We start from the raw sequence: 26,621 nt of genomic DNA, 5'->3' as shown, positions 1-26,621 counted from the left end.
CCTTGACGTCATCACCTGCCTCCCTTCCAAACCTATTACCTGGTCCGACCACTACATTGTCGAATTTAACATCTTGACTAGTGCTATTGTCGGTCCACCAGTTCACATTCAGACCCTCAGACCGAATAGAAAGTGGAAAAAACTCAATCTGCCACAACTGAATCGCCAGCTTGTCACAACCCTACCCTCTCTACCCAACAATATCACTACCAAAGATGAAAGTTTAATTAACACATGGCTTTCTTCAGCCATTGACATCTGTCTCCCGGCCCGAAATGGAAAACAAAACTTTACCCACCCCCCTGCCCCCTGGTTTAATGACCAACTCAAATGCGCCAAATCCAAGTGCAAGAAACTTGAACGCATATGGAGATCTGAGTATTCCCCCAATGATAAAGAAATTTATAAAACGGAACTTCGATACTACCACTCCCTGTGCAAATCTGCCAGGGCAAACTATGTAAACACCTCTATTCTATCAGCCCAAAACCGCCCAAAAGCTCTTTTTAGAGCAGTCCAAGAACTTTCTGGACAATCAAACTCGCCAAAAGCCCCCTGTTTGGACACAGTCCAATGCAATACACTTGCTGAATTTTTCACGGAGAAAATAGACCGCATCTATGCCGGTTTTGATGTCTCCCCACGAGCATTGGACAACCCCCCCAGTACAGATCCTGACACCACCTTCCCCCAGGATACTACTACCCTTGCCCCTCACACTTCCATTTACAAATGGGATCCGATCTCTTTAGAACTTTTCTTTAAACTCATGGCTAAAATCAAATCTGGCTCCCCACTTGATGCCATGCCCCCTCAAATTTTAAGCACCCTTGACACTCCCGCTCTTTTACCCATCCTAGCCCTCCTGAACGCATCTCTGTCGGAAGCCACCGTTCCTGCAGTTCGGAAACACGCCATGGTGGTTCCCCTTCTCAAAAAAACTAATGCCGATCCCAACAACCCTTCTAATTTCCGACCCATATCTCTACTCCCTTGCCTGTCCAAGGTATTAGAAAAACACATCAACCTCTGCCTCTCCTCTCACATTGAGGACACGAAATTCCTACACCCATCCCAGTCTGGCTTCAGGGCTGGATTCTCCACCGAATCCACCCTCTTAGGTGTCACAGAGGCTATCAGACAGCAGGTGGACAGAGGGGAGACGGTGGCGCTTATCCTGTTGGACTTAAGCGCTGCTTTCGACACCGTCTCCCATGACATCCTCCTCTCCACCCTAAAGGCCGCTGGTATCCATGGCACTGCTCTAGCCTGGATCGCCAGTTTTCTGTCCGCACGCACTTTTCAGGTCTTTTCCTCCACTTCTGCCTCCACTGCCCTCCCGTCCCCACACGGTGTACCCCAGGGCTCTATCTTGAGCCCCCTTTTCTTCAATATTTATGTCAGTCCTCTCGCCTCTCTGGCAGAACAATCTGGTCTCTCTATATTTTCATACGCGGACGACACCCAAATAATTTTTTCTCTCTCTTCTAATAAACACGCCCCCATTTCATCTCTCCGATCTGGGCTCATTAATATTGCCAACTGGATGCAGACCAATAAACTAAAACTGAACGGCGACAAAACCGAACTTCTTCTATTCGGTCCTGACACCTCTCTCTGGGGCCCTAAGCATTGGCCTCAGCAAATGGGTCCCCTGCCGGTTCCATCCACCAAGGCTCGCAACCTGGGAGTTACATTTGACAACCAACTGTCCATGAAGCAGCATGTTTTGAAAGTCTCAGCCACCTGTACTAATATCATGCGGTGGCTGAGAAAAATAGCATGGATGCTTCCGCCAGACACCCAAAGAACTGTGGTCCAGGCTTTAGTAACCTCCAGGTTAGACTACGGTAACGTGCTCCTCCTTGGGGCTAGCAAGGAGGTAACACGTAAACTACAGGTGGTGCAAAACATGGCAGCTCGCCTGCTCTGCAACCTGCCCAGAACTGCCTCTGCCACCGTTTCCTTGCGCAGCCTTCACTGGCTGCGCATCGAATCAAGAGCAAAATTCAAAGCCCTCTGCTATATGCACCGGATTAAAACAGGCAACTCCCCCCCTACCTTTCCATTTTGGTTCAACCGTACTGTCCAGTGCGCACCCTCAGATCCTCCTCTCTTGGCACCTTCTCCGTGCCCCGTTTCAAACGCACCAGAGTTGGTGGTCGCTCCTTCTCCTATCTGGCGCCATCACTCTGGAACACACTCCCCATTCCTTTGCGCTTTGAAACTTGCTACCTGAAATTCAGGAAAGGCCTGAAAACTTGGCTTTTCTCTGCTTAACCTTCTCCCATCTTTTGTCTCCCTGCTTCTTTTCCTCTGTCAGCGCCGGGAAACCCCTGGGTATCTGTGCGCTTTACAAACCCAAATATAATAATAATAATAATAATGTGATATTCTTTAAATAGGCGTGTCTTCAACATGAAGAAGGGTATGGCAGTCCTAATGAATATGAGGGTGTCATTCCAAATCCTGGGTGCATAGCTAGAAAGGCCTGCTGCCTAGTTTTTTTTTTTCTCACTTTTCTGCCTTCATCTGATGGTGTCCTGGCTGTGTGTGTCCTGAAAACCACCAGATATGGTAAATGTAATGTCAGCAAGGAATGGGGGTTCTGTAGCTTAACTTGAATCCTCACTGCTTGAATCAATTCATGCGGTTCCAATTAAATTATAGCATGATTGAGATTTATCTGCCTGACTGTTTGAGAAAATGAAGGGGTTAGATATAAGACCATGGGGGGTTAGATATAAGACCATGGTCTACACTACTTACCAGAGGACACGCATCCAGCTCCAGAGCCCTCAATGTCTTCTGTGCTACCAGGACCCAACGAGTGCATGCAGACATGGAAATCAATGCAGTGGGAAGCAGGTGGGACCTGAAATAAACACTGAAATATATTAGGAAAACTAGTGCAGGTATTAAAGCTTGAAAGAACTCAAACCGTATCATTAACAGTACAAATTCAGGGGGTGACCTGACCACATTGCTGGATAGACACTTTTGGCAATGGCTCAAGCTACTCAACCTTATCCTGCATGTTTCATGGAAGCCCTAAACCATCTGCATACATACAGTTAAAGAAAATCCATATATGAGTTGACCAAAGCGGTGCTTGGAGTAGAGGCACCCTCCATGGTGTGCAGGCATAATCACCAGTGTCAGGGCTTCCGGGTGCAGTGAGACAGATCATGGCCCATGTGATATGTTGCAATTAGAGCTGGAGCCTCGTGCGGCTTAGGCGATGGGCCAACATTGCAGCCATGATAAACTGAATCAGCCACAGACCTGCAGGTGGAGTGGGGGCATTGGCCCAATGGTCAGGATTGAGGCCTGAATGACGCATCCGGTGGGACTCCCTTTGCCCCAGGAGAGTAGGTGAAGGCTTAGGGTCAGTATGCGCTCCATGGTCAGAGCTGCACCCGGCTGGTTGGAATCGAGGATATATCTGACTGACTGATGAGCCTGAGTGTCTTTGTGACATGGCAATTTCAGAATTAGTGATATAAATCACATAGGGAGGGGCAAGAAAAGGGAGACCACAAGCAAAAAGGGAGAAGAATTATATTGTAAGTAGTTATTACAGCACTACAGTACAAGTCAAGGTACAAGTGACCATAACACTCAAATGAGCACTGGGCGTGCTAGTGGTAGTGAACGGCGCAGTGACACAAGGGTGAAGAACAGCGTGAACGGCGACAAATGATAAGGTAACAATGTGGTCAAAGGAAACAAAACATTATATACAGTGTAGTTTCTAAACCAGAAATATATTGACCACAGCAATGGCAAAGTTCTTTGCTGGGGAGGGTCGACGACGTTTCAGCCTGATTGATTCCAGGCCATCATCAGGACAATGGTCACAATTTATAAGGAGCGCTGTAAAGGGGAAGGGGAGAAGTGAGGTCAGAGGCATCGAAAGGGCCCGAAGATGAAAAAAAGACAGAATCAGGCTGTGAACAATTACCTGAGTGTTATGCAAAGTAGATCAAGAAGTCCAATTAAGCACGAAGTCAACGGTTTTTATTTGGGGGGAGAGAGAAGAAGCGCGGTGTCTAATCAGTGCGTGGTAATGTGCCCTGGAGATTTAGAAGAAAAAGGGGGGGGGGGGTAAAGGGGAAAAGCCGGATTAATGGGACAACATGGCATGAGTGAATGACTCCCTGCAGTGGTGAGAAGACTGATAAACAATAGTTACCCAATTTGGAAAACGAATCGGCATGAGGATCGGTAATTCAATTATGAAAATGGCGGTTGTTAGGAAGGTCATTTGCGAAAGGGGGACCCCAAATGCACAATAGAGAACCGGTTTAGGCGGGGTAAGAGACAATCAACTTGAAAAGAAAACCGAAACCGGTTCAGGAGATATATGTTTTTGGGCCTAATAAATAGGTCCCTATTATAAAGCAAAACAAAACTGGAAGAAGAAAAACAGAAGAATATACATCAAACACCCAATGAGGATATCTTTTTTATTTATTTTTTTATATATTTTTTGATTCAGTGATTCATTTTAGTTAGTACAAAAACATTCTTTATCTAATATATAAATGTTTAAGAATTAAACATACATTTGGAGAACATCAGTGTATATATATTCAATCGTAAAAAACATAAAAACCAAAGTTCAAAGCCCCGTAAACAAACACTCAGATTCATACATTTACTCATTCAATCTAAATCACATTCATCAATACACATCACAAATGAACTGGATTATCCTTCGGTATTTAGGTGGATATGGTCGTTGGTGTATCTTCCAACGAAAGCCAGATGGTATTCAAGGAAGAAGGAGTTCGCCAAATCAAGCGCCAACGCGCGTTTCGGTATCGGACCCACTAGGGGATCCCACCTTCATCAGGGCGGACCAAGGATAATGGGGGGCAAGAACAAAACCTAGGTATTTAAGGAAATAAACACAAATATACCACATATAACAAAATCAAGTTCCAACAACAATAAAAATTGTTAAACGCAATTTTCTTCAAAAAAAGAGTACTCTTTTTTTGAAGAAAATTGCGTTTAACAAAAAAAAGGTCCAAGTTCCGAGAGAAGAGATTTCAATGTGTGCTGTCAGGAGAAGGAAAGGAAGAGGGGTTAGGGGAGGGACCCTAGGTCGGCAGTGAATTAGTAGCGTGAGTGCCCAGCGAAACCGGTGCATACCTGCGAGCCAAAGGCTCGGGCTCGTTCCGGCGGCAGAGCGCGTCGGTCCGTAATTTACAGTTCAGTCTGGTAGAATCAATCTGGAGAAGAGTAGCGGGCGAATGAAGCGTCCGATGGTTTGGGGAGCTAGTAGGGAATCGGCGATAAGTGCCTGCGGGGAAGACATGTGACCGAGGTCACGTGTGAAAAGAAAAGCTGGGCCTGTAACCTGCTAAGTGAGGCAGGGTGCCCCAGGGGGACGCTGTAGAGAAGGAAAAGGGACGCTATAGCGTCAGAAAGACACCGAATGTGAAGGGTTCAAGGCTGTAGGCAGACACTTATTTTGACCATTATTTTTAAATTTTAACAATTTAAACAGTTGTCTAAAGAAGGGCGAATATAGCAATAGCCAATATGGTAAAGCATTGGAAACACGGTCAGAAAAAATTCTTTATACAGTATGCACATAATGTTAATGAAATGGTAACATTAATAATTAAGTGAAAGAGGTCATTTTATTTGCACAGGTGGGAGAGACAGGAAAAAAAAATAAACAGCATGTACCTATGATTTAGTAGCTAATGTACGATAGTATAAGAAAAAGGAGTACCGGTTAAGGTTCGGGGCGTTGTTAGATTGCAGTCAGGGTAAACTTAAGGAGTTACATCATGTGTTGTGTAAAGCAAAAGTCAGCAGGGGCAGAGAAGAACAATGGGAGAGGTCATGATGTAGTGGTGACTGTGTTCCACTCATCCAAGGTATTCAATCACCGGTTGACAGAGTCACAGCGTGCAATCCATCTGCATTCGCACTTATTCAGCAGGAGTTGCAAGTTACCACCGCAGAGTGAGAGTACTGGACGGTCGATCACTTGCCAAGTTAGTTCAGTTTCGGGGGGTGTTTTTTTTCTTTGAAATGGGCCACGAGGGGTGCAGTTTCAACATTACATCGTATGCGGCTTTGGTGTTGAAAAAATCTGCTGTTTTACCATCTGGGTTGTCTGTCCGATGTACAGAAGATTGCAGGGGCATTGGATAGCGTAGATAACATTGTTCGTGCAGCAGTTGGAGAAGTTTTTGCGTTGGTATGTTTGTCCTGGTGTTACAAATACCTTTGTATTGTGGGTGAGGTTGTATGCTGAACAGGTGTGGCATTTGTAATGGCCTATGATCGGGGGGAGGCCCCACAAGGTAGTCACAGATTGGTTTTTCTTTTCTTTTGTAGGCCATGTGATGGCATGGATGAGTTTGTCCGACCGGTTATTGCCCCTATTATATGAAAAAAGGGGGGATCCTTGAAGGGAGCATGAGTGCGTAAGATGGGCCAGTTTTTCTTTATCACTCTGCTGACCATATTGCTTGACGGGCTGTAGTTGGAAACAAATGGAATGCGCAGTTTAGTTCTTTTTGGTGAGGGGGAGAGAAGTACTTCCCTGTGGCAATACCATGCCCGTTTAGAGGCCCAGGATACAATGCGTTTGCGATAGCCTCTGGATATCAATTTTTCAGAGAATGGCTGCTTCTCTAAAGTAGTCTTTACGCCATTTACAATTTCCTCAAATGCGGAGAAACTGGCTGTAGGGTAGGCCGTCTCTTAAGCCTCCAGGATGATAGCTTGAATACATCAAGAGAGTGTTGCGTTCTGTAGGCTTGCGGTAAAGGCTAGTGCCTATTGTACCTTCTTCTACGTGGAGGGTGAGATCGAGGAAAGGGAGATCATTTGTTCTGACATCATTGGTGAATGTGAGATGGTTTTGGCAGTTGTTTAGCCAAGACATAAATTATAGGAGGTATTCATGTGTCCCATGCCAAAGTAGAAGGATATCGTCGATGTAGCGACGCCAGAGATTAATTTTGTTGAGAAAAGGATTCTGAACAGTAAGGAAAAGAGTGGTTTCAAGATGGTGAACATACAGAATGGCAAAATTTGGGGCAAAGCATGGCCACATAGCAACACCTCTGATCTGTAGAAAAAAGGTTTCTTTGTACAGGAAATAGTTATTTGTGAGTGCAATGCGTAGTAGATCCATGAGAAAGTCAGTGGGGATGCGGGTGGGTCTGGGACGGGTGTCCAGGAGTAGTTTTATGAAAGTGAGGCCCTCAGAGTGGGGTATGTTGGTGTATGGTGATTCGATGTCTAGACCTATCATTAGGTCATTGTCAATATCAAATGGGGTGTCCTCAATGATGTTAATTAGGTGTGTGCTGTCTTTGACAAAGGTGTCTGTCAAAGGGACAAGTCCTTTTAAGAAGGAATCAATATATTTGCAGAGTGGCTCCAGTATGGAACCACAACCGGACACTATGGGTCGTCCTTGTGGGTTAATGGAGTCTTTGTGGATTTTGGGTAGTACATACATCACTGGTGCACGTGGGTGTTGATTGTTTAGGAAAGCGTATTCTTTTTTGGAGATGATGTCCAAGTGTAATGCTTGGGTGGTGACTGTCTGTATTTGCTTGCGAATGTCTGGAAGAGGGTCTGCTGGTAAAGGTTGGTAGTGGGAAGTGCTATTGAGTTGACGTAATATTTCAATGTCATATTTTTCTATGTCCATGATCACTATGCCACCACCCTTGTCTGCGGGTTTGATAACTATGTGTGGGTTGTTGCTGAGGTTATCAAGGGCCTGTTTCTCACCGATAGGTATTTTGTATGGGACGAATTCAGATTTGGACTGTATCTCCTTCACTTCATGTAAGACAAGCCGTTCAAAAGCCAGGATTTCCGGTGGCATGGTAGAGGCAAGGGGGAGAAAAGTAGAAGGTGGGTGAAATTGTCTTTTGTGAGTTTTGTTGGAGTCAACCTCATCCCCAAAAAAGTATTTGAGGCGAATGCGCCTGAAAAATAGGAGTAAATCTTCTTGTAGTTTGAAGAAGTTGCTGCGATCTGCTGGGACAAAAGAGAGGCCCTTACTGAGGATTACAATTTCTTCCATGGACAAAATATGTTTGGATAAATTCAAAATTGGGATGGGGGAAAAGGTGGAAGGTTAAGGGTGTTGTACAATGGACTGTTCAGGTGCGGCACTTGGCCTGGTTGTGGTAGATGAGCAGGCCTGCTGTCTAGTAGCAAGTTCTGGTGTAGTAGTTGGCTCGATTATAGTAATGTCACTTTCTGTGGAAGGAGGAGCAGGTAGCATGAAAGGCTCCACTAAATCCGTACTGGTCATAGGTACTGTCCGGTTAGGTACTAGGGGGTCTGGGCACAACATCAAGGGTTGTATTTCAGTGTTGTGTTTGGTCCAGGAATGTGGCATCATTGTGGGCCCCATTGATAGAATTTCCGGCGTGTTTGTCTTTCGCCTGCGTACTGGTATTGGTAGTTTGCTCTCTGTTGTCCCCGGCCGTGTCCGTGGTGTCCTCCTAAAAAAACGATGGTAGTAAAGGTGGTGGGTGGGAGGTAGAGGTCTGTTCTGTGGTCGTTCACTACTTGTACCTTCACCAGAATCGGAATCTTCAATGGAGGTGTTGGAAGAGTCCGAAAACGTGATGGCTTGATTATTTCTGTATCTGCCCCAGAAATAATCAAGCCGTCACTTTTTCGGACGTAATGGATGTAGTGTGCCCGGCACCCTGAGGAAAAGACCTATTCATGTTTCACACCCGACAAGGGGAAGCAGCACAATAAACTGTACTACCTCATGGCAAAAGCCTACCAAAGTTAAAAAAAAGTGCAGAAATCACATACCTCCCGAGGTTTCTTTCTAACCACGTGCCGCTATCGGCCATGTACAAAAGTAGAGGTGTTGCATAAACCATGACTCTGGCTTGGCTCTACAAGATTTGCTTTCACTCTGATGGGTGTCACAAGGGAACTTAGCTCACTGTTTCAGCAATTGAATTTTATTGTAGCCCTAAACCCACTCAATACATAGTTGATGTGGTGTTTGTGCTTACTAGGCTACTAACACTCCCTAAACAGGGATTCAGGGATGGAGTACTAATTTGAAAACCCAGTTTTGTTCTTTACACTATCACACACAAATACTGGACTAAGAAATTACTCCTTATGCTTAAAAGTGTTTATTTCTACAGACTTATCCTGTTGCTTAGCACATGCTTATTTAACTACACAGAATATTATCAAAATAGCTCTAATACATTTTGAAATGATGACAATGTTTATGAACGTTTCTCCCATACAGAAATGTCATCTGGCAACCTAACGCCCTAAAACCTATTTCTATGTGCTATACTATGAGAGCATGGAGTAGCATAAATTGTATCTAAAGTTTCTTAAGGAAAATCAACACACTGCATAACTGTTTACAGCAAGAGGCTGTAATTATCAGTAGCTGGAAGAGAGTGTGTCCTTGAAAGAAAAATATATATCAGCATCAGATCCTCTCCTCTTGGACTTGGACTTGGCTAGGTGTCAGCTGCCGGTGCTGGATGGGATGCTGCAGCAGCACAGTAGTCTAGCAGCTGCTGTCAGGATCTTCTGGCAATATCCTTCGTGATAATCTGGGGTAAAGGACCTCGCTTGCCAAGTGGTCACTTAACGGGCCTTTTATACTGTGCCTTATCCAATATGTACAATTTCTGACAAAACCTTAAGAATGTCTAACATATCCTGTGTGCAGCGATATGCTAGTCTTAAACATAATATTATCGACAAATAAGGTAAAAACACATAAATTCTAACTATGTTATTTATGTTGTTATGATTTTTCTTATCTGACCTTGAAATAGAGATGACAAGGCACTTGTCCCAGACTGATGCTGCATCTCATTGATGTCATAATATGAATGATTTGACACTTTCTCAGATTCTTGCAAAGATAAGGACATACACCATCTGCATCAAAGGCAGACATGCCGATGATATGGCGAAAATCAGGAAAGTGGATATGCACATGATAGAGTCTAGCCTTAGGGACTTTTTACCAGAGGGATAAACACAGACCTCTAACATGGAGACTGAGAGTGGAGGCTTCATCTAATGCAGTTTTCTCCCAGTGGCTCATTTAAACAGTTGGGCAGTATTTATCAAATAACTGGTAGCACCAGTGGTAGATCCACCGAGTGGGAAGCAATACAGCTTGTACTCAGGAGAGGGGTGTTTAGCTGTAACATACAACATGAAAATGTAATTGGAAACTACTCTTATGTAACAAGAAACAGGTAACAGAAAAGGACCTACTCCTGCACCTAGAAAGTACCTCTAAATAGTCAGATATGAAAACAAATATTAGTAACATGGGACAGACTAAACTGATATACAGTTATTTCACACAGACATGAATCATACAGGGAGGGTGATAAGCTGGGCAGTTTATTTGTGTGACTTCTTAAAAGAGAAAAAACACATGCTCCATACTCATGGTGAAGGACAGACACTGGGGGGATACACTAACACTTGCAGGTGTAAATTATGCCTTTTTTACACACTTGCAAGAGTTATATAGACATCCCTCAGAGGTTGACCCAAGCAAGCAAAGGATTACATACAGGGGCACCCGTTAAAATGTTTTACTCTCAAACAGAGAAATTAGTGGCGTAGTGAAACTTGAGGGGGCCCCCTGATAAGTACACGGAGCACCCCACCCATCCCTGGCCACCACCTAGCACTTTTGATGAGGGGACCCCCTTAAGCTCGTGGCCCCCGCACTGCGGGGGCTGCGGGGACTTATGGTACATCACTGAGAGAAATGCTCAACACCACTCACCAAAGGGGTAAATAGTTGCTGCAAAACATGAAAACTCCTGGTGACGATTGTTTCCCTGTCAAATTGTATCAAATTAATGCACGGAAACTCGCAGCGGAACCCCTGGAAGTGTTGATGCTGGAAGTGTTGATTGTCCTTATTCCAAAACCAGACAGGGATACCACAGACTTGACAGCATGCTGCCCATTATTGATGGTAAATGTGGATGGGAAAATACTCAATAAAGTGTCGAGAAACAGATTACAGAGCGTGGTGGTGGGTCTCATACATATGGACCATTGTGGGATAATGCCACAGAGTACACTATGCAGCCTACGTTGGCCCTCCCATGTATTCCACACACTGGAAACAGATAAGGAAGATTATACCTTATTCCTATTAGATATTGATGAGCATTCAATATTTTTAACCGGTCCTACATGTTCGAGGTGTTGCAGACTGTTGGCTGGGGCAGGATTAAATAACATAGGCCAAATTGCTATACACTAGTCTCATGGCTAGGGTCCGAAAGGGAAGTATGGTCTTAGAAAGGATTGAAATGGAAAGGCGGACAAGGCAGGGCTGCCGCTTGTCCTCATTGTTATTTGCTCTGGCCATTAAGCCACTCATATGTAGGCTAAGAGAGGCTTTAAAAGGTTGGGGTGTGCGAGTGAGAGCTACCACACACGTATTTTCATTATTCACAGATGACACATTAGTATACCTTATATATCCAGCCTACTTCACCTCAATTCTTTTACAGGCATTGGCAGGATAAGTAGAGGTTTCGGGCTTGCGTATTAACTGAAGCAAATCCATACTGTTCCCTCTAGGGGGCTCCAAGGAATGGTGGGAGGTGCATTACCAGATGTGGGCATCACTTAGGCTACCACAGATTATTTATACCTGGGAATAGGAATATGCCATGAGGAGTCCGAAAGACATAAATTAAACAAGAGTGGAGTTAATATTGGGCTGAGGACCTCTATTAAATTCTGAAATCCGCTCCCGCTTTCAGAAATCGGCAAGATAACCCTGGCCAAAATGATGTTTTACCAAGATGTCTCTAAGTACTGCAGGTCCCACAGAAGATATTCACTCAACTGCACCAATTCTTGATGGAACTGATGTGGGTAGATAAAGCAGTATAGTCAAGTTAGGTACTGTGAAGCAGAATGGGATCAAGGCGGGCTGGACATTTCAGACTTTGTGGCCCAACTACAACAGGCGGTGCAAAGGCTAGATGAAGTAGAGAAATTAGGGAATATCTTGTTAGGAGGGACATATGGTAGTGTTCTGTTACAAACCCTACTGATGATGGGCAGAAACATCCCATTTTGAAAGCCTTTTGTGATTGAGCAAATTTGTATAATGTGGGACAAAGTAGCGAAAAAGCTAATCAAGTTTGCAACTGATATGCACATCTGAAGTGTTCTTCCTTCGCACAAATAGCCCAAGACATGACAGTTGATAGGTGAACACAGGTAGGTTGTCTGACAATTGCTGGCCAATGTATTATACAATTATAGCATTCGAGGAACCACAGGAGCATTATGGGATTGGAAAAGGCAATTTTCAGCAGTATGCACGAATAGTCCGCAAGGCTTGAGAAATGTTACCTACTTTCCGGGGGTCATCAGCCTACCCAAACAATGATTGTGTTGCAATTTCTGTCATAAAGCAGGAAACTAATAACTAACATATAAAAGGCTTTGAGGACAGATAGACAAAGAAGGAAATTAAAAGCTCAGGAGAAATTGCAGTCGCAAAGGGATGAATTACTTACAGTAAGCAGTGGGGCAAAGCCTGTCAGGGATAAAAGGCTAGATTCATACATGTCACATGGAAAAGTCAGGCAATACATGGCTTCCGGGTTGGTTCACTAAACCATAAAACGGGTAGGCTCTTTCAACTCATTATGAAGCAGTGCCTGATAGGGTTCAGTAAGAAGAAGCAAAAAGGACGCACTCACAGGAAATATGCGACATTACATTCCGTGTTGGCTGAGAGGTGAAAGCCATACATTGACTTAGCCCAAGGCTGCCAACTTTACACAGCTGGAGTAAAGACATGGTGAAATGGGCTACAGTGGGGTAAATACAAATGAAAAGTGTGAGAAAGGATAATAAGCTTGCTGAGGACTTGATAGAAAGGGCAATGATGATCCAGTCCCTTACTGACCCATCGGACACTAGACCACTTTGATCAGGTTGGGGAATCTGTAGACATTATAACAGGATTGCACAAATCACCTTGTAAAACCAGCAAACTACCTTAATTCGTATGCCACACTATGACTATGCACGTGAAGACCTCATAGGGATATGGAAGATGCATCTACCTCTAAGGACATGTAGTCAATGAATGGGTAATGTGTAACTAACGAGTACTTGTGAGAACCTTAAATACACAAGCAGTTTCATTTTACCTAATCAATTGAGCATGGGCAAGAAAGGCTGAAATAGAACTGTAAACTAATACCAGTGAGATGAGCTGCACCAAAAAGTTGTAAACGAGTCCCTGAATGTATAATGTGCAAGTTAATAAAAAATAAGTGCAGACAAATGAAAATAAAAACTTTAACAGTAAAAGAATTTAAATAACATTGGTTTTTATTTGTAACAGGTGGACTTCGGGTTTGCCAAGCAGATTGTTCCAGGACAGAAAACATGGACGTTCTGTGGGACGCCTGAGTATGTCGCTCCAGAAGTCATTTTGAACAAAGGACATGACTACAGTGTAGATTTCTGGTCCCTTGGAATCCTTGTGTATGAGCTCCTGACAGGGAAGTAAGTGCCATCTGAAAGGTGATTTACCATTACCATACATCAATAGCTTGCAAATCAACTTGTGGCATTCTGGAGGTAAAGGAAAATGACTGGGGATCTACTTAGCGAGAAATAAACAGCAATGTTCAGATCGGTATTTGGGGACAAATTTATCAACACTTTGCACCAGGTCAAAGTCACCAAAAGTGACACAAATCGAAGCAAATTGTTAGTTTGGTATCTACTTTCCAGTGCAAAACTTGTTTTGTGCTGGAAAGTAGCCGTAAAGTAACGAAAAGCAGCACTCTGCACTACTTCACATCAAGGGGGCATCCTTGATGCCTCCTCGAGGCGGGTGCAAAGTTGGAGAAAAGTTTTTTATTTACCAAACATTTCTAACTTTGAATGTGTGCTGTGTTGTGAGGCACACACACAAAGTAGGACTGTTTTACCTATGTCTTAGCATATTATTTTGCCCTGGAAGGGTATCCTTCCAGTACAAAACCTATACTAGACATCACAAACACACCTTTGCACTTTGGTGCAAAGGTGAGTGCATGGCGCTAGGGAGCAAATAATTCACTAGCACAGTGAATGACAGAAGCAGCTTCATATCTTTGTAGCTACTGCGCTGTCCTGCTCTCTCTCTTTACCCTAACACAGCGCAGCAACTTTGAGTGTTGCACTGTGTTGCGTGAAAAAATAGAAATTGTGGCCCTGAGTTTCCTAGACTGCTATTATGCCTGCCCTCTCCGTCCCCTGCACACTTCCCCCACCGACTAACTCCATCAAAGGAACTTCCTATACAGTAATTACACATGTCGTAACTCTGAAAAGAAAACTAAACACGTATTAACATGTTATGATTTGTTTAGCCTCTGCATAGTCTCTGTTTTCCAAATAAAACAGATTAATTTACTGCCTTGTTTGAATAATGATACTTTCTGCCAGCTGCCTTGTTAAAGGAATTTCTACTGGCTTGTCAGTGCAGATTAATACGGCTTGAGTTTGTGTCTCTCCTCAGCACAAAGTCACAGCATGGACAGTGTTGTCCACACCTCTGTCAGTGTGTGCTTCCCCTCATCAGGACTTTCCAATTTAAAGACTACATCCTCTCGAGAAGAAATCATTACACTATTGTGTTTGCAAAAGGCCATTTTTATTAGGAGTAAGGTGAGCAACCTTACCTCCTCTGGCTAAGCCACACATACTAGTATACAGTGGCAGTCTGTGCAGGTAAGCGCGGTGGGGCAGGAGGGGGGAAGTCAACAGATGACGAAATAGGGAAAATTAAATAAATAAATAATTCCTATTCTGTTGTCTGTCAACATCCCCCCTGCCCCGCCCCACCATGCTTACCTGCAGGGACTGCTGCTGCTAGTATGTGTTAGACAACTTTCTAATAACATATTACTAACGCTTCCCCAACCCCTAAACAGCTCCCGAACAAACATTCCCCCCACCCTGTCCCCAGAACACTAACAACAACCCCCAACATGTTGGCTAAAGATAATCCTGTGCTCTCCTTTCTCTCACCTTCATTTACTTGATTGTGTTGCCTGTCTACCTTTGGACGATGCCCTCCTCATTGATATCTGTTTCTTCCTCTCTCTTTCCTACTTTCTCTACCCCCATTTTCCCACTTACTCACCACTCCGTCTTTGCCCCATCCACCCGCCATCAGAAAAACCCTCTTCTGAAGCGTTATTTCTGTCCCCTGATTTCCATGGCACAACTCAATGACACACTCCTCCATCTTTGCCTTACATGTCTCCAAATATAACTTGTTCCCCCTCAAAGAAACATGTGCCCTATTGTGCCAGAACATCACTGGGAATTCATAACTTATCTCATTGTGCCTGATCTCCTTAATACCCCTGGCCCCAAATTTCCCTGTTTACTTCTTTCCTTGCCTTGTTTTCACTGCTGGCTTCTGGCCTCTTGCCTTGGGCAGCAACTGAGTCCAGCACAACAATGTCCCGCCCATCCTGCAAAGTTCCCATGGCCCTTTTTTCATTATCTTAATCAGTTCCAACCCCATAACCTGGACCAGGTAATTTTTCCTGAGGTGAAATACCGCTGCATGTGGCTGCAGCCATTTCCCGATGAGTTCCCATAATGAGGACATCGACAACCCCCATCTTATTCCACCTACCCTGTACCACCTGACCACTTTCAAAGCCCAGTAGTTGGCCAAAGAATTGTTTCACTTCCTGGATCTCAGCCCATTGCACAATTGAATGCCCACATATCCAAATTTCCAATTTTCGATCTTTCACCTCCTTCTCACCTGTTGGATAAAAGCACAGCTGTTAAGTTTACTTTAAACTCAGTTGCCTCCCTGCCTCACATAACCCCACATGCAATCCCTCTTCCATCTCCATAGGGCTTTCAATCTATTGTCACTCATCCATAGGCAATATCCTTCCTTCCTTCGCTGCACCTATCCTGAATGAATGTGTCCCAAACTCCAAGTCGCTTCACCCTGCTTGTTTCAATCCGTGGTCTTATTACCCACAGTCCCTTATGGCACAAGCTCTCACCTGGTCCTCATGTCAAACACTGCCCCATCCCCCATGCCACACAGCCTCACAAAACATACCAAGCCATTGTACTGGGCAAATCCCCCATACTCCAGACTTATCTAACCATATTACACTCCCTTGACCTTTCTGATTGTTCTTGCTCTTCTTCAACCGAAGGCCCAACCCCGGTTCGTTTCAGGCAACATTTCTCTAGTCTTATCTCCAGTCACTTCACGGTCCCAACAGTTCCAATACACTACATACTGCGAACAGTATTCCAAACAGCACAACTTCCTCTGTGGAAGCACATGTGAATCACATTTGGTCTACCAGAATCCTCAACACTTCTATTGTTTGCAGCTTCCATAGTTTCACAATCTTATTCTTTTCCCATCATGAGCCCACCAAATTTTCCCAGAGAACAGGATCCCTGCTATCTTCGCACGAATGGTCACTGGCGCAAAAACCCTTCTCATTCTGCCTGATTACAAAATTATGCCATTTCATCCCTCTTCCAAATCCTGCCATCTAGTCTGCATCTTAATGCTCCTGACTGTAAGAACTGTGTTCATCCAATTCTGTATGTTCGCTTCATTGATTCCACCAATGGGTTTTCCACCAGATGCTTAGCTCTCACATTTCAATCTCCCATAAATCCTCCAGAACTCTCAGGCCTCTCTTGTTAGATCTGGTGGCTAAACCACTGAACCTCGCCCACTTTTAACGAGATAAGGCATCAGCCACCCCACTGTCCAATCCAGTAATATGGACTCTAAGCAAAACGTTCCATTACCAAATCCTCAACACCAGATCTCTCAGCAGTCTCAAGACATGCTCATTTTTAATTATCATTCTGTTAATCACCTGTACCACTGCTTGGTTATCAATCACAGATGTCACGTTTTTTATTCCTGAACTCCTGGCCCTACACTAGGAAAGCAATGGTACACAGTTTGCCCTTCCACTCCTTTGGCCACCTCTCAGCGCACCATTACCTTTCTAGTGAACACCAAAACCACTAGCACCTGATGCATCTGAAAAGATCTCACCCATCAACCTCAATGGGTCTTCAAGGAGCCCCAATATCACACCATTGTAATGGTCAAAATGTACCACCCACATCCTTTTTCCATTTCTCTGTTATTTCTACTGGGTGGTGTGGTTTTGTTGCCCCTATCATGGTAAATGCTGTTGTGTTGGAAAAGCCCTGCCCTGACCAAGACCTTACAGGCAATGTTTATATGCCCTAACATCTGCTGCAGCATTCTCAATTCAGATTGTTACTTCCCCGTCACTTTCTCCAGCAACTGTCTCAACATAGTCAGCTTTTCGGTCAAACCCTCTAATTTTGTGCAAACATGTATGATCTCTCTTTTTTCAGTCCTCCTTTCCTGGGGTGTGACCAAATGACGATCTACAATTTGATTCTCATGGGCATTGAAAAAATCGAGTTTCATAAAAGAATCACAAAGCGACCTGAAGATCTAATTCGTCGTCTTTGCAGGTAAGACATTAATGTATGCCAATCGGTCGACTACACAATCTAAATACAGTTTAGGGGTGTGTTGGAATAGGTGTTTTTAAGAAGGATTTAAAATATCTGAGGTGGTTTTGTGACCTGCCAATGATAAATGCTTGTAGTGGGACTCACAGAAAGAATAAATACATTAAATGGTGTTGTTGGACCTGGCTGTCTCTACAGGGCCACCTCAGATTCTTTGCTTTCCTCTGCCTTCCTTTTTTTAACTAATTTTTGTTAGGTTGTAGGACTTGGTGCATCTTTTCTCTGCTAACCGGTGGAAAAATGCTAATGCTCTCTCTTCTAAACATGGTAAAATTGGCCTAAACCTTATTAGTATATTTGATTTATTAGTACGTCCCTAGTATATGGCACTACCTGTATACCCAGGGCCTGTCAATTAAATGCTACTAGTGAACGGCAGCACTCAGTAAGCCTATGCCCATTATGTAGTAGCCTTTTTAAAGCATGCCTCAGGCTTGCCACTGCACCCTGTATTGTAGTTTTAAACAGCCATTTTGATCTGGCAAAATAAATCTCTTGCCAGGCCTAAACATTCCTTTTTTAATACTTCTAAGTCATCCCAAAGGTGGTCCTAAAGGTTCACATGGCAGAGTGCATTTAAAAAGTAGGACATGTTGGTTTAAGTTTTTACATGTCCTGGTACTGAAAATCTCCTAAAATAATTTTCACTGCCACAGGCCATCTGTCCCGTAGGCTAACATTGGGTTACCTTTTAACACTTAGATTGGGAGCAGATAGAGATATGCTGTTCACACTCAAATTATTTAAAATTTTAAATCCTCTTTAATGGTGAAGTCAGATTTTAAGTTACAGTTTTAAAAATGCCACTTTTAGAAAGTTGGCATTTTTCTGACCTAAACCAAATGTGCCTTTTTGCCTGTGTCCAGGGTTACATGATTGAGAAGGGCTCTCCTGTGGTGTTTTGTGTATTCCTTCCGGACACTGGGCAAAGTAAGCCTACAGGTGGGGAAAGGGTCTTTCCGACAGGATAGCTGGGCAGGAACTATTCCCTGCCCTGATTGCACTTCCAAGTGCCCAGCACAAACAAAGGAAGCTGACTCTAGGCCTGCCCTTGCCCTTGTCTCCCTTGGCAGTTCAAAGCCAAACCAAGGGGAAGGAAAAGAACTGACCGGAATCAGTTTTGAGGGTAGGCCAGGGAATTCCCCACAAGAAAGTTAGCACAAGATTCAGAAGGACTGCCCTACTGCCTGAGGAATAGGACTGCCCTGCTGGCTGAAGAAGGAAGATTGGATCTGCTTTTCTTGAACCCAAGCTACCCAGAGTGACTCCAAGAAGCTTCGTTGCAACTGCCAGCTGACCAGCATCAACTGGACCTGCTTGTAAATGCTGAGCCCTGCAGCTCACTTCTGACGGAAAGAGTCTTGCTCCCCAAGAGGGCATGCCCTTGTCCTGAACCATTGACTGGCTTCAGACTGAACTCCTCCTGAAGAAAGGGTGAAGATACAGATGTTTTGGGCCCCACGCAACCACAACGTGACTACCACCAATACGAAGCTTTTACCCCTACGCTATCCAACGCTTACCCTACGGTTGCACTCACTGGAGTGGGAATAGTAATTTTTACCCCTACGCTATCCAACGCTTTCCCTACTGTTGCACTCTGGAGTGGAAATAGTAATTTTTACCCCTACGCTATCCAACGCTTTCCCTACTGTTGCACTCTCTGGAGTGGGAATAGTAATTTTTACCCCTACGCTATCCAACGCTTTCCCTACTGTTGCACTCTTTGGAGTGGGAATAGTAATTTTTACCCCTACGCCATCTGACGTTTTCCCTACTGTTGCACTCACTGGAGTGGGAATAGTAAACTTTGCCCTCCCGCTATCCAACGCTTTCCCTACTGTTGCACTCTCTGAAGTGGGAATAGTAATTTTTACCCCTACGCTATCCAACGCTTTCCCTACTGTTGCACTCTCTGGAGTGGGAATAGTAATTTTTAGCCCTACTCTATCCAACGCTTTCCCTACTGTTGCACTCTTTGGAGTGGGAATAGTAATTTTTACCCCTACACTATCCAATGCTTTCCCTACTGTTGAACTCACTGGAGTGGGAATAGTAAATTTTACCCTCCCGCTATCCAACGCTTTCCCTACTGTTGCACTCTCTGGAGTGTGAATATAAATTTTTACCCCTACGCTATCCAATGCTTTCCCTATTATTACACTGTCTGGAGTGGGAATACTAATTTTTACTCTCCCGCTATCCAACGCTTTCCCTACTGTTGCACTCTCTGGAGTGGGAATAGTAATTTTTACCCTCCCGCTATCCAACGTTTTCCCTACAATTGCACTTACTGGAGTGGTAATAGTAAATTTTACCCGCCCGCTATCCTACGCAAAAAATATTGCATTTTTTAAATAAATATTACGTTAATATATATGTATTATTATATTGTTTTTTACTTACATTAATTATTTATTAATTTTAAAGTAATTTAAGTATTTTTAAGTATGTTCAGTTAATTATATGTTTTATTTCATTAATTTTACATTAATTTTAAGACATTTAAAAAAATTCGATATTGTGACTAACTATATTTTTTACAACGATATTTAGGATTCTATATTTTTGTACTGACCTGTTTGGAGATAGGCCTTTGATATTTTGGCATTCCATATTTTTCCTTCGATATTTTGGCAATTCGATATTCTTCTTCTCGATATTTCGTCAGTGATCCCTTGCAGATATCGTATTTTATTTTCAAAGAATTCTGATAGATTTTTACAGTTTTAGTGAGGGTTTGACCTCAATATTATAGGTTTTTGGCTGTAAAAAGATATTGGCAATTCGAAAAATCTCACAGGGCTCATTTTTCAGGTTACTGATTTCCAAAGTAAAAAAATTAGATTGGGCAATTTTAATAGCTTTCCTGTAAGATTGAAGCACACACGTTTTTATTTATTTTTTTCTTCTGCCCTATAATTCCTTCTCCATTTCCGTTTCAAATGTTGACATCTTTTCATTTCCAATACTAGCTCCATAGAGAATCATGTTGCTGTCTTTTTTTCTTTATAAGAGGTCCGAAGGGGGGCGTACTTAATCATAGTTTTGTCCAGTCATTGATAAACTCTTTTTGAATCAGCTTCCATGTCACCTATTAAGATCTGATCCTCGATTTGATTCCACTTCCGAAGAGGAAAGCCAGCAATAGTATTTACTTGTTTAGAAGAGTTTAGCACAGGTTAATTTAGTGACATTTTGGGGGTATCCTTTTTAAGGGGTGCTTATTATTTCAGTGGGACTTTCACCCCGCTCACCTAATAACTCAGTTTCTTACATGTGTGAATTATTTCTCACAGTTTAATCTTTGTAATGGTATAGGTTTCTTAAAGTGTGTGAAGCTGTAATACATCAGCTCCAGGGGTGGGCACATTGCTTAATTTGAGCCTGTGGTTTCCGGTGTTAAGCTCCTGCCTTTTATTGTCAACACCAGCTCGTATACCAGCTGCAACATGGTAGCAGTGTTGACCTGATTTTGTGAGAAGCACAACCAACAGTTGTTTAATAATTAAATATGCAATAAAATCAGTAATACCTTCCACTCAAAGCTTTAAGAATAGCTTGGGCGGCATGTATTTGTCATTTTTAATGTATTCTTTATGTCTGAGTTGTCATGCTTGAATGTGTGTGATGGTTTGCTGTGATGGTACCGTTATCGGCAGCGCTAGTGGGGGCAATGGGTGGTGCAAGCTGCAATGACCTCCTGACAAGGCTCATGCCACTTATTTTTTTTTTTACAAATTAAGTGTGAACATGCACAGAGATGGGCATGTTAACAGGTTAAGGCAAAACACAAAGGCATCCGCAGGGGCAATAAACACAAAATAAAACTGGGACAGTGAAACAAATGAACCAGGGGCATCTTTTAAAGGCCTTCTAAAAGAGTTTTGTGGAAGGATGTGGGTCATGCCAGTGCATTCTGAGTGAACCGAAGAGGCAAGGTCTACAGTTAAGCAATGCAAACTAAGTTAATTGTGGATTGCTGATACTAATTTAGAATATGTTTTATAAACAAATAACAATATGTCAACTAAAATACTGTCCTGATCTTCCCCCCTCTCATGGTACAAGTTTGCATTCTCACCTTAAATAGCAACACACCGTGATGCTCCTTCAAACCAATTCTCCCACTCAGGACCTGAAAGGTCTCCTGTTGGAATGCCAAAATGAGAAAGAGTACCAACCCCATCTCCTGTGAGGTCACCTTTTTGGTCAGTGCGGTTCTACTTTTTATGTTGAAGTGTTATTTTGAAGTTGTTGCTTTCTTAGGATTTTGTGACAGACTATAAAGCGGGGTACAGTGAAGAAGAGTTCACTTAGTTTGATAGAGTTTATTTCTCTTGTAATGATCGTACTGAACAGGTCACTTTTGATAAGTCATTTATTAGACCATTCATAGTGAGCGATTGTTACTTTTTTATTTTTCCATTCAATATTTCTTTGGAAACTAGTATCACAAAATGTAATAGACCCTTATACATTTTGAGCTATAGACTCTTCTTCAGGAGACGGGTGAGGTGCTAGGTGTGGAAAAAGACATGCAGAAGCCTCAATTGTATGACTTCTGATTCAAAATATACATTTCGGTATGTACTTCAATCCCACACGCAGACGGCTTGGCAGCTGGGCCATACCGAACCAAGAGCTACAAGGAGGAGGTCCAACTTTCATATCAAAATGACTAAACTTTTTGCATCACCACAATTTCTTCAGGGTAGGAAACACCTTTTACCCACCTGCAAATGACAGGCACAACCATGGGCTTTGGCGCTGCTCCATTCTATGCCAATATCTTCATGTGTAAATGTGAGCATAGTGATATGCTCTCCAACAAAAACCGACAGATCGGACTGAGGGTGTAACTCAGGTTTATAGATGATGCTTTCTGTACTTGGAACAAGAGTTTTGATGGGCTGATCTTTGCACTCCCTTTTCAATGAGGTGAGCTATGTCTCTCCTTAATAGATATATATGCTCTGAGATATGCCGGGGGCTAGTCCGGTGAGTTGTTGATTATCTTAATATTGTCAGGCATGCTGGATACCTACAATAAATATGCTTGAGGCACATTTACACAAAATTAATTTTATTTGCCTATGCAGGCCCTAAATATCTAATTTCCAACATTGATACAATTCTAGCCGAGAAAGGTCTGGACATGGAATGGCCCTATATGAAAAAGCAGTCTCAGACTCTGGGTAGCCCTATTTCCAGGACACAATGGCAAGAATTCTGTCTGATATTTCTTCCCTCTGTAAGAGTGTGCAGAACAGGGAATCCATGAAAAAGCTCATGATGATGTGGCATGTCACACCTGTTAGGCAGCTGATGGGTTGGACTGAAGAGGGTGGAAGGTGATTCTAGGCCGCATCAGAGGGGCAGTAGGTAACCAACTAAATCAAATAAAGTCCTATGACTCTAGTTCTGGGCCTTTAACCTGTGGAAATGGTCAACATGTCAAAGATTGATTGGAGACAATTGCCAGTATGCCTGCTCCTTGCTGCAAAGCAACTCTGTGGCTGAAATGGTAGTCTTCTGCCATCCCATTGATGCAGGAATGGGCGGGAAAGCGGTGGTCAGTGCTCGGCATAGGGAAGTTAAAATCAGGGTCGGATTGGTAAGGCGGGCACTCAGGCAATTCCACCTCGACAACAGCAACGACCCCGACTCCAGCACTTTTATCACCAACCTTAGAACTAAAGCAGCCCATCAACACACCCACCCACAGAGCAGGTCACACTCTCGACCCCATCTTTGCGGGAGGAACAAACATTGGCTTCAACCACACTACCCAACCCCCCTGGACAGACCACTGCTGTGTCCATTTCACCTTCAACACCACCATCGCACACAAGCCCGCCCCACGCCCGCCACGACGGAACTGGAGCAAGGTCACAGAAGAACTCCTCAATGCCACCCTCCGCCAAAACCCCCCCGCCGCCATGACGGACACCAACACTGCAACCAGGGACTTTTACTGCTGGACCTCCTGCTGCACGGACAAGCTCGCACCGCTTCACCTCCCTGCCAAACAATGCCCTCTGAAGGCCGCCTGGTTCACCACAGAACTCCAAGAAGCCAAACACACCTGCAGACGACTAGAAAAAACCTGGCGTAACCAGAAGACCACGGAAGCACGAAACAACCCCAAGAACGCCCTGAAAGAATACCACCAGCGCATAAGAGACACCAAACGGACCTTCATGAAAGACAAAATCCAGATGAACGCGACTGACGCCAGAGAACTGTTCAATGTCATACAGCAGTTCGGAAGACCCACCTGCAAAGCCACGGACATCACACCCTCCCAGGAACTCTGCGACAAGCTCAGCTCCTACTTCCATCCGAAGATCAAGGACCTCTACGACAACTTCAGCGAACCAGCCCCAGACACCACCCCCCTACCCATAACCACCGACAAGCCGACCGTCACGTCTTGGGATCCCGCCACCATCAAACTCATCACCACGACCTTGATGAAAACTCACTCATGAGCACCTACCAACCCCTGCCCACCGCACATATTCCACAGAGCCGTAAACGAATTTGGTCGCGCCATCAACGCCTCACTCACATACGGCATCTGCCCGACGATTGGAAACGGGCGGAGGTGAAACCCCTCCTCAAAAAACGTACGGCCGACCCAACAGACCTGAAAAACTACCGGCCCATTTCCCTCCTCCCCTTTGCAGCCAGAATCACAGACAGACTTGTAAACGCCTAGCTGGCCACCTTCATAGAAGATAACTCCATCCTAGATGCCTCCCAGTCTGGATTCCACAGCAACCACATAACCGAGACCGCCCTCCTAGCCGCCACTGACGACATCCCCATGCTACTGAACCAGGGGCACACGGCGGACCTCATCCTGCTAGACCTCTCCGCGGCCTTTGACACCGTTTCACACCGTACACTCACAGCCAGACTTCTCGACGCAGGGATACAAGGAGCCGCTCTCTACTGGATCCAATCCTTCCTCTCCGGCCGAACCCAGAGGATCAGACTCCATCCCTTCCGCTCCGAACCCACCGATATCAACTGCGGAGTATCCCAAGGATCATCTCTCAGCCATACGCTCTTCAGCATCAATATGGCCCCCCCTTGCCGCCATCGTCAGACAGCATGGGCTCAGCATCGTATCCTATGCCGACGACACACACAGCTCATCCTCTCACTCACAAAGAATCCCAAAGACACCAGACTCTGCTTCCAGGAAGGAATGAAGAATGTGGCAGCCTGGATGAAGGACAGCTGTCTGAAGCTCAACTCAGAGAAGACCGAGGTCCTCATCCTCGGACCCTACTCCACCGCCTGGGACAACACCTGGTGGCCATCCACCCTCGGGAGCCCATCCTCCCCCACCGACCCGTCCAGAACCTCGGCATCATCCTCGACTCCTCCCTCTCCATGAACCGCCAGATCAACGCCGTCGCCTCCACCAGTTTCAACTGCCTTTGCATCCTCCGTAAGACCTTCAAATGGATTCTCCCGACTGCAGAAGGACCATCACCCACACACTCATACCAGCAGACTCCTCTATGCCGAAATCAACAGAACTCTTCGACACAGACTCCAAACCATCCAGAACGCCGCAGCTAGACTCGTCCTCGGAACTCCGCTGCGCGAGCACATGACCCAACACTTACGCGACCTCCACTGGCTCCCCGTCGAGAAGAGAGTCGCTTTCAAACTCCTTACCCACGCCTACAAAACCCTCAACAACATCAGACCCAAAACCTCCGCTCCGCTCTGCCGACCTCCCCCTGGCAGAGGTCCCCCGCATCCGCAGAAACAAAACTGGAGGAAGAGCCTTCTCCTACATCACAGCCAAGACCTGGGACGAGCTCCCAGTGAACATCAGATGCACCCCGACCCTGCACACTTTCAGGAAGGACCTCAAGACCTGGCTCTTCGAATGATCTGGAAGTGCCCCCCCCGCCCCCAAGCGCCTTGAGACCCTCGCGGGTGATTAGCACGCTCTATAAACCCCTGATTGATAGATTGATTGATTGAGGGGCTGGTATCCGAGTTCCAGCTGTGGGCTGCTTTCTTGGGCAGCCTGGGGGCCGATTTGGATGGTGTCTGTATTGTTCGGATGCAGCCAGCGGCCCAGTGGGTGCCTGAGTGGCCTTTCTGGAGGCAGATGGGAGTCCATTACCTCCCTTTTATCAACGGGAAGAGGTGTCACTCCCTTTCTCTCGCTGGGCCGGCCCATTTATGTATGCATATTGAGCGGGGGTCTGAGCAGAAGTGGCCTCACTTGCTTTCAGGTGTGTTTCACCTGTGTGAACTAATCCGTGCATTTTTAAAAAATCTAATTAAAGTTAAGAAAACATGCCTTGTCAGAGACGCCCCCACCTCCTTTTTTCTATAAAACTTCGTCGAAGCAGTGTTTTGCGGAAAGGCAATATGCAAATGTGGCCACTTTTTTTAGTGTGCCCGGGCCGATTTTTAATCCCAATCCAATCCTGGTTGAAATGGGGAATTAACATATGGATTACAAATTTGAGAACTAGTGGCATGCCCTAACAGCCTACTTATCAGGCAAAGAAAGGCCTGACCTGTGGCTGCCCCAGATCTTTTGGAATCACTCTGCTTACCAACCTAATGGGAGAAAACAATTGTATCTTTTTTGTGTTTGCTGTTAAAATGCTTAGGATGGAGAGCGACTGTAACACTGAGGTCCTGTATATAAGGACGATTGATCGAATTCATTAACTGCTCGGAGTGGGGTGAGGAGGGGTGAGGGCAGGTTTTAAGAGCTTCCTTTTCAGTAAGCTTGAGAACGTCTGTGGTTTACGCTTCGCTTCAGGAATCTAGCGATTTATATATAGATGCTTCGCTACCTAAAAATCGCATAAAATGTTCATTGGAAAAAAAAAAAATTAATTAGAGATTAGGTGCATGTTTGTTGACTGTACCGAAAACCTGACTGGAGTTTGCTATTTGGTGGCCATTCAGTGGTTGGCGATGGTCAC

At 44.6% G+C, this 26,621-nt stretch overlaps 1 protein-coding gene across 1 annotated transcript in view; it reads left to right on the top strand.

Annotated features, from left to right (window-relative positions):
- PRKG2 (protein kinase cGMP-dependent 2) overlaps positions 1–26,621 on the top strand; it is an 856,172-nt gene that overhangs the window by 807,076 nt on the left and 22,475 nt on the right. The window contains exons 15-16 of the mRNA XM_085643209.1: positions 13,412–13,575; positions 17,461–17,583. Of these exons, the coding sequence (XP_085499335.1) occupies positions 13,412–13,575; positions 17,461–17,583 (287 nt within the window). The remainder of the gene's footprint in view (positions 1–13,411; positions 13,576–17,460; positions 17,584–26,621) is intronic.

The sequence above is a fragment of the Triturus cristatus genome, chromosome 2_2, assembly GCF_964204655.1.
Source record: "Triturus cristatus chromosome 2_2, aTriCri1.1, whole genome shotgun sequence".
NCBI classification, from domain to species: Eukaryota; Metazoa; Chordata; class Amphibia; order Caudata; family Salamandridae; genus Triturus; species Triturus cristatus.
This window is presented reverse-complemented; position numbering and strand designations above follow the sequence as displayed.